This window comes from Lipotes vexillifer, unplaced genomic scaffold, assembly GCF_000442215.2.
Source record: "Lipotes vexillifer unplaced genomic scaffold, Lipotes_vexillifer_v1.1 scaffold1003, whole genome shotgun sequence".
Lineage (NCBI taxonomy): Eukaryota > Metazoa > Chordata > Mammalia > Artiodactyla > Lipotidae > Lipotes > Lipotes vexillifer.
The window spans coordinates 2,887,218-2,900,377 of NW_006798890.1; the positions used below are offsets into that span (position 1 = coordinate 2,887,218).

The window sequence follows — 13,160 nt, forward strand, 5'->3', positions numbered from 1 at the left end:
TCCTGCTGCCAAAGCCCACACTCCCAACTCCTAAGCTCTATGGCTTCCCCGTTATAGGAAGAATACAAACATTCAACAACTCAGTTTTTTGTTGTTTTTTTTTTTGCGGTATGCAGGCCTCTCACTGTTGTGGCCTCTCCCATTGTGGAGCACAGGCTCCGGACGCGCAGGCTCAGCAGCCATGGCTCACGGGCCTAGCCGCTCCGCGGCATGTGGGATCATCCCGGACTGGGGCACGATCCCATGTCCCCTGTATCAGCAGGCGGACTCTCAACCACTGTGCCACCAGGGAAGCCCCAACAGCTCAGTTTTAATTGAGCCTTCACCAATTCATCTGCACCTGATGTATCCCAGATGCTTTCTCAGCTCCCCTAGTCCTTTTGAGGAGTCACAGACAATTCCAATGTGTTTATGCAAAATTAATGTTTAATATATGGGTTGGGGAGGAAGCAATGATTTACTGAGCACTTACCATGCTAGGGGCTTTACATACCTTTTATCTCATTTAATCCCCACAACAGCTCCATGGATAGACATTATTCTCACCATTTTCTAGATGAGACAACTGGACTCAGGGAAGGTTTATACCTAGTAAGTGACAGAGCCAAGGTCTGAACCCAGGTTTCGGTATCTCCAAAGGCTATGCTCTTCCCCCTGTACCTTGGGGATGAGAGACTCTGAGGCCTTCTGTATCATGTTCCCCATTAAGGGGCAGGGTTGAGAACTCAAACAGGTCCTGAGAGGGAAGAATATACGAATGAAAGAATAATATATCGTGTTAAATTAATTAAAGTTGGCTTCCTGGAGATATGGGAGTCATTTCAAAGGAGAAGGGGGAGGGGCCGAATTCATGGAGAAACACCAGGCAGCAAGAAAAGATTATGGAAAAATGCACAAAGCCTAAAAGTCCTTGATATAACCATCTGTATCATTACCAAACTCTTAGAATACAAGCAAATGAAATACATTTAAGTAAATCTTACTTTGCTAACAGAAAGTAAACCTCTCAATAGTATGTACGTGTCAAAAGATCTAGCAATTCTCTTTAAGATGCCAGTTCAAACTAGGACAGGTTATTAATGCTTTAACATAGCTGATCTCTAACAAATGGTCATTTGTTGGCTGATGTAAAAGGAGCTGGCAATTTCCCACGGTAGCTTTTACTGGTAAGTCCATATTTCAACGCCACTCCTAGCTGCCAACAAGTATCAGTTTCAGCAGAAATTCAGGGTAAAATCCCTTCAGGTATGGGATGGGGCACCTAATGTGGGGAGAGCTCACTGCCAGAGTTCATATGCAGAGAGCAAGGTTTTTCTGAAAATTTGCCATATGTTTCCATAAGCACATAACCTTTCAAAACAAACAAACAATAACAACAAAACAGGAAACTTTTTCTTCAAAAATCTCCTTGGGGGCAGAGTCAAGATGGAGGAGTACGAGGACACAGAGTTCGCGTCTCCTCACAACTAGGGCACCTACCAGGTACTGGTGGGGAACCACGGACACCTAAGGGGACGGGAGGAACCCCGAATGACCAGGTGGGACGTGGCGGGGAGGGAGCGGGGAGAAGTGGAGGTGGGACGGGACCGGCACCCCTGAGAGACGGCTGGGGGAGGGGAGGGGTTCTCACACCTGAAGGAGCCCATCCACGGTGAGAGGAGCAACAGGGATGGGGAGAGACCCTTGAGAGGCCAGAGGATCGGAAGGGAAGGCAGCCAGCATTTCCCCCACCCACTTGGGCCCTGGGGAGCCTACTGAGGTCCCGGGCAAGACCTCTGCCCTCCCAGACCCCCTCTGGCCACCCGGGTCCTGAGGGAGTGGGTGGGGAGTAGAGGCCAGACGGGGATCGGCACTGAGAGGTGGCTGGGGAAGGGTGGGGTTTCCACCTCGGGAGGGGCCCACTCACAGTGAGGGGATCAGCGGGGACCGGGAGGATGGGAAGGGAACTAGGCCAGTGTTTCCCCCACTCACTCGGGCACCTGGGAGCCTACTGAGGTCCCAGGCCAGATCCTCCGCCCTCCGAGGCCCCCTCCAGCTACACTGGGCCTAAACCCCGGCCCTGCACTTCCACCCAGGGTCTTACCTCTGAACTCCGCTGTCCGAGGCCCCCTCCAGCCATGCTGCCTTTTCCTGCCTCGTGGATCCTGAGCATAGGCCCCACCCCAACCTAAGCTCTGCCCGCCACAGCCAAGGCCTTTTCCGGCCCATTTTTCTTTTTTTTCGGGGAGGGGGGTTGTGGTTGTGTTTTACTTTGTTGTTGTTGTTTCACTTATATATTTATTTTTTCTAACTTTAAAATTTTTCTAATTTTATTTTATTTTTTATTCTTTGTTATTGTACTGCTCCTTTTTTTTTTTTTTTCTTTTGCTGCATCGTGCACCTTAAGGGATCTTGGTTCCCAGGCCAGAGGTCAACCCTGAGCTCCTGTGGTGGGAGCACTGAGTCCAAACCGCTGGACTAACAGAGAACCTCAGACCTCAGGGAATATTAATAAGAGTGAGATCTCCCGGAGGTCCTCATCTCGGCACCAAGACCCAGCTCTATCCAACTGTAAAAACTCCAGCACTGGATGCCTCAGGCCAAACAACCAGTAAGAAGGAACACAGCCCCACCCATCAAAAAAATGAGACGACAAAAAAATATGTTACAGATGAAAGAGTAAAGTAAAAACCTACAAGACTAAATAAATGAAGAGGAAATAGGCAAACTACCTGAAAAAAGAATTCAGAGTAATGATAGTAAAGATGATCCAGGGGCTTCCCTGGTGGTGCAGTGATTAGGAATCCGCCTGCCAATGCAGGGGACACAGGTTCATACGCCGTGGAGCAACTAAGCCCGTGTGCCACAACAAATGAGCCTGTGCTCTGGAGACCATGACCCACAACTACTGAGCCCGTGTGCCACGACTACTGAAGCTCACGTGCCTAGAGCCCGTGCTCCGCAACCTACCTGAAAAAAGAATTCAGAGTAATGATAGTAAAGATGATCCAGGGGCTTCCCTGGTGGTGCAGTGATTAGGAATACGCCTGCCAATGCAGGGGACACAGGTTCATATGCAGTGGAGCAACTAAGCCTGTGTGCCACAACAAATGAGCCTGCGCTCTGGAGCCCATGACCCACAACTACTGAGCCCGTGTGCCACGACTACTGAAGCTCACGTGCCTAGAGCCCGTGCTCCGCAACAAGAGAAGCCACTGTAATGAGAAGCCTGCGCACCACAACAAAGAATAGCCCCCACTCACTGCAATTAGGGAAAGCCAGTGCATAGCAGTGAAGATGCAATGCAGCCAAAAATTAATTAATTAATTAATTAAAAAAAAAGATGATCCAAAATCTCAGAAATAGGACGGAGGCACGGATCAAGAAAATATAAGAAATGTTAACAAAGACCTAGAAGAACTAAAGAACAAACAAACAGTGATGAACAACACAATAACTGAAATGAAAAATACACTAGAAGGAATCAATAGCAGAAAAACTGAGGCAGAAGAACAAATAAGTGAGCTGGAAGACAAAATGGTGGAAATAACTGCCGAGGAGCAGAATAAAGAAAAAAGAATGAAAAGAATTGAGGACAGTCCTAGAGACCTCTGGGACAACATTAAACGCACCAACATTCGAATTATAGGGGTCCCAGGAGAAGAACAGAAAGAGAAAGGGTCTGAGAAAACATTTGAAGAGATTATAGTTGAAAACTTCCCTAACATGGGAAAGGAAATAGCCAACCAAGTCCAGGAAGAGCAGAAAGTCCCTTCAGGATAAATCCTAGGAGAAACACACCAAGACACATATTAATCAAACTAACAAAAATTAAATTCAAAAAACAAAAAAAATTTAAAAGCACCAAGGGAAAAGCAAAAAATAACATACAAGGGAATCCCCATAAGGGTATCAGTTGATTTTTCGCAGAAACTCTGAAGGCCAGAAGGGAGTGGCAGGATATATTTAAAGTGATGAAAGGGAAAAACCTACAACCAAGATTACTCTACCCAGCAAGGATCTCATTCAGATTTGATGGAGAAATCAAAAACTTTACAGACAAGCAAAAGCTAAGACAATTCAGCACCACCAAACCAGCTTTACAACAAATGCTAAAGGAACTTCTCTAGGTGGGAAACACAAGAGAAGAAAAAGACCTACACAAACAAACCCAAAACAATTAAGAAAATGGTAATAGGAACATACATATCGATATTTACCTTAAATGTAAATGGATTAAATGCTCTAACCAAAAGACACAGACTCGTTGAATGGATACAAAAACAAGACCCGTATATACGCTGTCTACAAGAAACCACTTCAGACGTAGGGACACATACAGACTGAAAGTGAGGGGATGGAAAAAGATATTCCATGCAAATGGAAATCAAAAGAAAGCTGGAGGAGCAATACTCATATCAGATAAACTAGACTTTAAAATAAAGACTGTTAAAGAGATAAGGAAGGACCCTACATAATGATCAAGGGATCAATCCAAGAAGAAATCTCTCTGCTTCTGATTTCTTCATTTCTAATTCATCAGGTTGAATACACCAGCTTCATCCTCTAAAACACAGCTCTGACTTTCACTTTTCTACTCAAAAAGATTTAAGGAATTGATTATATATAAAATCGTTTTCAAAGTTCATAGTATAGCCCTCTAAAAAGCTAGTTCCTATCCATCCCATCTCTTAATCGCACCAGGCTCTCTCCGAGAGAAACATAACATACAATATAGCTACCACTTACTGAGCATCACTCATTCATTCTGCTGTTCATTTTTTATTTCTTTATTTTACTGAAGGCCTACCATGTATCAGGTACTATTCTAGGCACTGTGAATGCAGCAGTGAACCTAAGAGGCACAGAGCTCTGCCTTCATGCAGCTTACAACTCAAGTGGGGGGGATGGACAATAAGCAAAGAAATAAGATATGGTATCAGATGGCGGTAAGTGCTATAAAGAAAAATAAGGCAGAAAAGGACAATAGGGAATGGTAATGGGGGTGTGATTCAGAAGTGTGGTTGGGGAAAGGCTCACTGAGAAGGTGACATTTGGGCAAAAACCAAAGGAAATGAGAGAATAAGCCGTGAGGATATGTGAGGGATGACGACTCCAGGCAGCAGAAAGCCCCTGAACTGCGAACGCCCACGTTCAAGCAATAGCAAGGAGGCCAGTGTGACTGGAGCAAAGAGAGGGAGAGTATAATAAGACAGAGAAGACTAGGGCCAGATCATGCGGTGTGATTGTAAGAACCCTGGTTTTTACCCTGTGAGCCGAAAGCCACTGGATGGTTTTGAGCCGAGAAGGGTCACATCTGACTTGAGTTTTAAAATGATCACTCCAGCTGCTGTGTGGAGAAACAGGGCGGAAGGTTAGAAACAGGGAGACCAGGCAAAAAATGATGGAGGACCAAGGTGGTAGCAGTATAGGATGGAATTTCCTGGCGGATTACACTGTAGAGTGTGAGAAAAAGAAGAGCCAAGGTAGATGCAAACTATTACATTTCGAATGGATAAACAACAGCTCCTACTGTATAGCACAGGGAACTATATCCAATCTCCTGGGATAAACCATAATGGAGAAGAATATTAAAAATAGCACGTGTGTATGTGTATAACTGAGTCACTCTGCTGTACAGCAGAGATTGGCACACGATTGTAAATCAGCTCTACTTCAATTAAAAAAAAAAAAAAAAATAGAGCCAAGCATGACTTCAAGGGTTTTAGACTGAGGAACTGGTAAGACAGAGGAGCAATTTAGCAAGATGCAGAAGACAGTTCGAGGAGAACATAATTAAAGGGGAGTGGGAGGAAGATCAGCAGCTCAATTTCATTCGTGTTAGCTTTGAGATGCCTACTAAGGATCCAAGTAAACTTGTCAATTATGCAGCTGGATACACACCTTGGAGTTCAGTATCTGAGTTCACACTGAAGATACCTGGGAGTCATCAGTGTAGAGACGGCTTTAAAAGCATGAAACTAGATGAGAGTCCCAGGGACTAAATGTAGATAGAACTGAGCCTTAGAGCACTCCAACATTTAGACTAAATTTTAGAGATGCAGAAAAAAACAGGGACAGAGGCCAAGAAGGAACAGCCAGTAGGTAAGAAGAAAGCCTGGAAGAATAATACAATTATGAGGGCTGGGAATTAACCCCTAAATTTACCAACATGGCAGTTACTTGACCTTGACAAGAACAGTTCTGGGATAATAATGAGGACCAAAGCTGACTGGAATGGGTGAGAGAAAGACTGGGTGAGAGAAGTGGAGGTAGTGAGTATAGACACGTCTTCTGAGGACACATAACCATACACTGAAGCATATGCTTCACAGGCTAATCAGGAGATAATGCTCTTAATCCTCACGTGACCCTATGAAATAGGTACCATTTATTATTCCCATTTACAAATGAAAAAAAACAAAGCTCAGAGAAGTGAAATAATTTGTTCAAGGCCAGAATCTGTGAGTGGCAGGACCAGGACTCCAAACCCAAGTCTGTTTAATTCCAAAGCCTACGGCTGGTGACAGTGATGGAGCCTTCCATTCTTTGGGAGGAAGCAGCTGTGACCTATTCCTGTTCCCAAGGATTCCCCAGTTTTTTAACAAGGTCCTGTAACTCTAAAGCCAGCCCTTTTGGAGAACACCAAAGCAGGCCCCCATTTTTCTTTGTGAACTTGTCAGTGCTCCTATAAATGAAGTCACCACTGCACTGACCTGAGTTAGGGAGCACTGATCCTTTGCCATTCTTCACGTCCACCACCCAGGTGGCTTCTTTACCTCCAGGGCCGTCCTTCACCTTGAAGGCAAAAATACCACCGATTTTCTTCACAAACTGCTCCCCTTCCTGGAAATAAAAATAACACAGAGTTACATGAAGTTCATTCCTCTGGCTTTTCCCCAAATTTTTAAATAGATACATGACGTGAGCAGCTGGGTCAGCAGATAGTCCCCAAGCTCCCTTAGGATCTTTTACCCAGAAAAGTCTGAAAGGCGACCAGGCAACAACTCCCTTATCTGCCAAATCTTTTGTTGAAAATGGCTTTCTGGATACAACTGGTGGAAGGACAGGGAGAATGGGAGAGTGGGTGGCACAGCAGCATTTTCTACTGAAATAGCCTTCATTTGTCTCAATAATTTCTGAAAGATTCACTCTGGCCTCTCTCAATGTAGGAAGCCTAGCTCCTCTTTTTCTTTGTAGGTAAATTCCTTCACATGTATTTTTGTTCTTCCACAATCAGAATTTAAAGATAAGTGGTTCAACTCATTTCCTGGATTAGTATAAAGAATTATACAAGTAATATACCATCCACCACCTACTTTTGGATCTTGAAGAACGAAGCTGGAAAAATAACCTCAGATCCACATCTCCGTAGGTTGGTTTCCTTTCTCCCTCCCTCTCCCCTTTATTCCCACTCTGTTGCATCCTTCCTTACTGAAATATTGATTGACCAAAACAATGATTGGCACCAGACTTGATTCCAGACGCTATGGAGTTAGAAGGGTAAATGATAATACACTATGATCACTATGAAAAAGGGGAACACAGGGGCCTACAGGAGCACAGAGGACCCGCTAACCCGGCTGGCAGGGTGAATAACTCACACACCTTAAAAAAAAACACACACACAATAATTTTATTGCAATTATTTTTCTTTAGAGAAAAAACAAATTGTACTGCAGAAAAAATAGAAAATATTGAGAAGCAAAAAGAAAACAAATCATTCATAATTTCACCACTCAGAGAAAATAACATTTTGATATAAATCTCCTCTTTTTTCTCTACACACACAAACATATATATATATATATATTTTTTTTTCCTTGCGGTACGCGGGTCTCTCACTGCTGTGGCCTCTCCCGTTGCGGAGCACAGGCTCCAGATGCGCAGGCTCAGCGGCCATGGCTCACGGGCCCAGCCGCTCCGCGGCATGTGGGATCTTCCCGGACCGGGGCATGAACCCATGTCCCCTGCATCGGCAGGTGGACTCTCAACCACTGCGCCACCAGAGAAGCCCCCATATATATATTTTTAATGAGTATATATACTGTTTTGTAATCCACTTTTCGGTTTAATATAGCTATCCTTATTACTGTGTCATTACGTATTCTTTCATATAATTTTAAATGACCATACATAGTCTTTAATTGTAGATGTGTACTATATACTTTATTTAACCAATACTCTGCTGCTTGATGTTTAAGGTTAGTCCTAACTTCTGGGTCTTATAACAATGCTGTACATAACGTTCTTACATCTAAGTATTTTTACATAACCTCATTTACTTAAGGTTAATCTCCAAGAATTAAATTTTACTAATTAATAACAATGAATTTGAAATCAGCATAGGTTTGAATTCCTGCTCTGCCATTACTTATATAACCCTGAGCAATTTACTAAATCTCTCTGAATCTCAGTTTTCTTATCTGTGAAATGGAGATAATAATATAGCTACCCTCATAGAGTTGTATGGTATTTAAACACCCACAAAGCACAGAGTAACTGCTCAATAAACGCTGGCATTTTTTCCCATTATTTTACTCTATGATCTGTCTGCTATTCCTGTGCCAGTATTATAGCTTTATAAATGTACTTTACTCTTTGGTACAGTAAATACCATAATTCCTCTCTTAGAAAGATTCTTGACTATTCTTGGATTTGTTTTGGACATTTTTTCCTCTAGATGTACATTATAATCATTTAGTTAGTTCTTCCCCCGAAAATGGGGCTATAGGACTTCCCCGGTGGAGCAGTGGTTTAGAATCCACCTGCCAATGCAGGGGACATGGGTTCAATCCTTGGTCTGGGAAGATCCCACATGCCACGGAACAACTAAGCCCGTACACCACAACTACTTAGCCTGTGCTCTAGAGCCCGCGAGCCACAACTACTGAGCTGGCACGCCACAACTACTGAAGCCTGCACGCCCTAGAGCCCATGTGCCACAACTACTGAGCCTGCATGCTGCAACTACTGAAGCCCATGTGCCTAGAGCCCATACTCCGCAACAAGAGAAGCCACAGCAATGAGAAGCCCATGCACAGCAACAAAGAGTAGCCCCCACTCGCCCACGACTAGAGAAAGCCTGCGCGCAGCAACAAAGACCCAACACAGCCAAAATAAATAAACAAACAAACAAATAAATAAATGGGGCTACATACAATATATGGATCTGTTTGGAGGAAAAGTAATATCTTTACAATATTAAGTCCTCCCATCCATGAAGATGGTGTATCTTCAAGTTTTCCTTGATGTCCCTTGGCAATATTTTGTCATTTTCCCCCATATAGGCTTTTGTACATTTTTTGCCAAGTTTATTCTTAGTTTTTTAATATTTTATATTAGTCTTGTTAATAATATATTTTTCATTATATTTCATGACTAGGTAATTGCAAATATATAGAAAATATATTCATCTTTACATATTTATTCTGGAATTGGCTACCTTTACAGTTTTCTTATAATTTCTAATAGAGTTTTTATTTACCACCTTTTTTTTTCAGCCTTACATCCCTGCAATAATTTATATCCAAGATTCCTCCTCTTGGTATCATAATATTTCTTCTTTTAACAAAGACTTTAGTGTTTACGATGTTCAGGCACTGTGCTAAGTACCTGAAATACTCAAATAATTATTATCAGATACTAACCTCTGTTTCTATGTATGCAGAGAGTCTGGCCTAAGTTCTTTCTTTTTGTTGTGTTTTGTTTGTTTTATAACAAATTCATTGAGATATTTATATATTTAAAAATTTATCATTTTAAAGTATGTAATTCAGTGGTATTTTAGTATATTCAAAGTTGTGCAACCAACACCACTATCTAATGTTAGAACATGCTCATCACCCCAAAAAGAAAACCATACACATTAGCAGTCACCCCCCACCCCCACCATTCTCCTCTCCTGCTATCCCCTGGCAACCACTAACCTACTTTCTGTCTTGATGGATTTGCTTATTCTGGACATTTCACACAAATGGAATCATACAGTATATGGTCTTTTGTTACTGGCTTCATTCACTTAGTATAATGCTTTAAAGGTTTATCCACGTTGAAGCACGTTATCAGTAATTAATTCCTTTTTAAGGCCAAATAATATTCCATTGTATGGATGCAGCACATTTTGCTTAGCCATTCATCAGTTGATGGCTGTTTCCCCTTTTCAGCTATTATCAATGATACTGCTATAGACATTTGTGCACAAGTTTTTATATGGACATAGGATCTAATTCCTCTTATATTTAGAAGTAAAAAATTGGGTCATAAGGTAATGTTTAACCTTTTGAGGAACTATCAAGCTGTTTTCTAAAGTGGCCGCACCATGTTACACTCCTACCAGCAACAAATGAAGGTTCCAATTTCTCTATATCCTTACCAACATTTTTGTCTGTCTTTTTGACTTTAGTTATCCTAGTGGGTGTGTCAATCTTTTTCTTGTACATAGCTAACACACCTGAACCTATCTAGAATGAACCATGGGTCTTAGGACTCCAAACAAGCTATTCTAAAAATATTTAGTCTAGGCCTACTTATCTCAACAGCCATGGAAGCAATTCTTACATGTGACTGTCCTGAAATCAACTACCAACATTTTCTAATTAAATCAAGAAACCAAATGATTGTCAAATTTTTAAAGCGAAGGAGAGAAATTGTCTTATTTTGGTTTCCCTTAAAACAACATCTCACTCAAATTAAGTAAACTTTCGGAAAAACTATTAACAACAACAATAATCTTTTGGGGGCTATAAAGTTTTCAAGTGCTTTTATATACATTATTTCCTTAATTTTCATAAAACCCTGTAAGTAGTTGCACAGGTGTTAATATTAGCTCATTAAGCAGAAAAAATTACTGAGGCTCTAAAAGGTTAAGAACCCTTTAGACTATTCTCTATCCTACTGCCAACTAATCCATCTAATATAACCCACCTAACACTAACATAAATACCACTTTCAGGTTTGAATTAAAATGGCTCCCCACAGCCTACAGGATAAAGTCTGCCTTTATATATCATTCAAAATTCTTCATAATCTGAAGGATATTTATATGTTCTTATCTTCAGCCCCTTTTTCATCCTCCCCAGGTTTTTTTGTTCTGACCGCTTTGAATGCCATGAACATACATGCCTCTATGCCCTTGCTCATGCCCTGTCCCAGTTCACTCACCTCCTCCTACTCTCCATTCCCACCTAACTTCATCAATTCAAGTCTCAGCTCACATGCTAACTCTTCTGGAAAGGTGTTTCTGCCTCTACTGGACACTTTGATAGCCCTTTGCACATACACCCACCTGCAAGTTTCTTGCTAAAGCAGTTTTTTTTTTCTTCCGGGAAAAATTTTCCAGGTCTACTTTCCCACTAAACTCAACGTTCCCTGAGGGGCAAGGACGTATGACAAGCAAGCAACACAACCAGAAATCAATCTCAGGTTGGTTTAACTTCAAATTCAATGCTCTTTCCATTTGCTCATACCATATGGCAAAGTAGGTTATATCAATACTCCCAAACTTTAGCCTATAAAAGTAGTTTCTGTCACCATAAATAAATTAAAAGAAAGTTCAAGTCTTTTCCACATTCCTTAAAATCATTTATCCTTCAAGGTTCTGTGGAGATAATCTAGAAGAGTACGTAGTAATGCTGGTGTGCTGGGCCACCCAAGGAGCCAGGCTTCCTTTGGGGCCAAGAGCCCATGAACAGCTACTCCCAGCTACATCTACGCGTCATCTGCTTGCACAATGCCTCAGGAATAGTTATGGTAGCCACCAACAAGTTAGAGCAGGAAATCACCAGCAAACGTTTAGGAATTCTACCTGAATACCTGGAAATTCCTCCCACTTCCTTAAGACAGATGTAGATTAATTTTGCACTTGCTGTTACTTCTGACAACCAACTGATCCTCTTATAAAACCAAATCCTTTGGTCAATAAAACATTTTCAATTGAAGAAGGAGTGAGAGAGGGCAAGGAAATGGACAAGGAGGAGAGAGTTAAAAGGGTAAAGGAAATACACATCTGTTGCAACACTAGAGATCACTAATACTAAGAAAGTCCTAAGTGCCTCCTTGCTTGAAGAAAAGTACTTCTTTCTGAGTAGGCAAAGGGTCAAGCAGTAGGTCCTGTTGTAAACTTAATAGGAACAAAAAAATTAAGACAATTCAAAGAAGGGCAATGGGGTATTGCTATCGAAAACAAAAGTGGAAATAAAATCTCTTGCCAGGCTTCCTTTGCAATGCAGAAAATGCATGAATTGACAAAAGATTCCAAGACTTTCACTTTCTAGTACTGCAAACATTTAGGAAACTGACAATCGTGGGAAGGAGAAAAGAAACAAGGGGACAAGGTCCATGCAAGTGAGGTTACAGAAGGAGAAGAAAAGAATTAAAATGGGAGCAAGAGGCGTACATTTGCAAAGCTAAAAGAAAACTGTGAAATAAAAACAGCACTGTTTTGTTAATCCCAGTAATGAAATATGCAATGGTTGACATATAGCCATAACAGATACTCTCTAAACCATTTTCTTTTTTGACAGAAGAAAGTTGAAAAGAAAAAAGAAAAAGGGACAACCTGGCAGAAGCAACCATCCTATGGATTACTCTGCAGGCAAATACTGGTGGCATGAAAAAAATTTTTTTCAAGCTGAGCCCTTAGAGAGTCCAGCTTCACTTTAGTGGACATTTGTAACAAAAGAAATTTAAAAAACAATAATGAGATATATTTCCCTACTATTGGCAAAGATTTTTTAAAACCAGCCAACAAAGCACTGGAGATAGTTTGAAGAAAAAAACATCACTCTCATGAACTGTCATTAAGTTTGTAAATTAGTACCCTCTTTTTGGTGGATAGTTTGGCAACATGTATCAAAAAGCTAAACATACATATCCAACAACCCAACAATTTCCCCTTCTAACTATTTGTGCCAAGGTAATCATGGCATTAAGTATTTAAAAATGAGGGCAAAAGGAAATTTATTATACCTGTTTTTTTACTTGCAAGATTTAAATACAACACAATGTTCATCACAGGAGGCTAGTTATATAGATTATGATACCTATATTCAAATGTGTACTGTGGGGTCATTAAAACTGATGGTAAGGATTTATATTTATGGGCAGGGAACATACTATCAAGAGAAGAAAGCAGGTTATAAAATAACAGGTAGGGACTTCCCTGGCAGTCCAGTGGCTAA

General features: G+C 41.4%; 1 protein-coding gene across 1 annotated transcript in view; it reads right to left on the minus strand.

The window, feature by feature from the left end:
• SCP2 (sterol carrier protein 2) overlaps positions 1–13,160 on the minus strand; it is a 48,492-nt gene that overhangs the window by 8,598 nt on the left and 26,734 nt on the right. Inside the window, exon 3 of the mRNA XM_007471179.1 lies at positions 6,696–6,825. Coding sequence (XP_007471241.1) covers positions 6,696–6,825 — 130 coding nt within the window. The remainder of the gene's footprint in view (positions 1–6,695; positions 6,826–13,160) is intronic.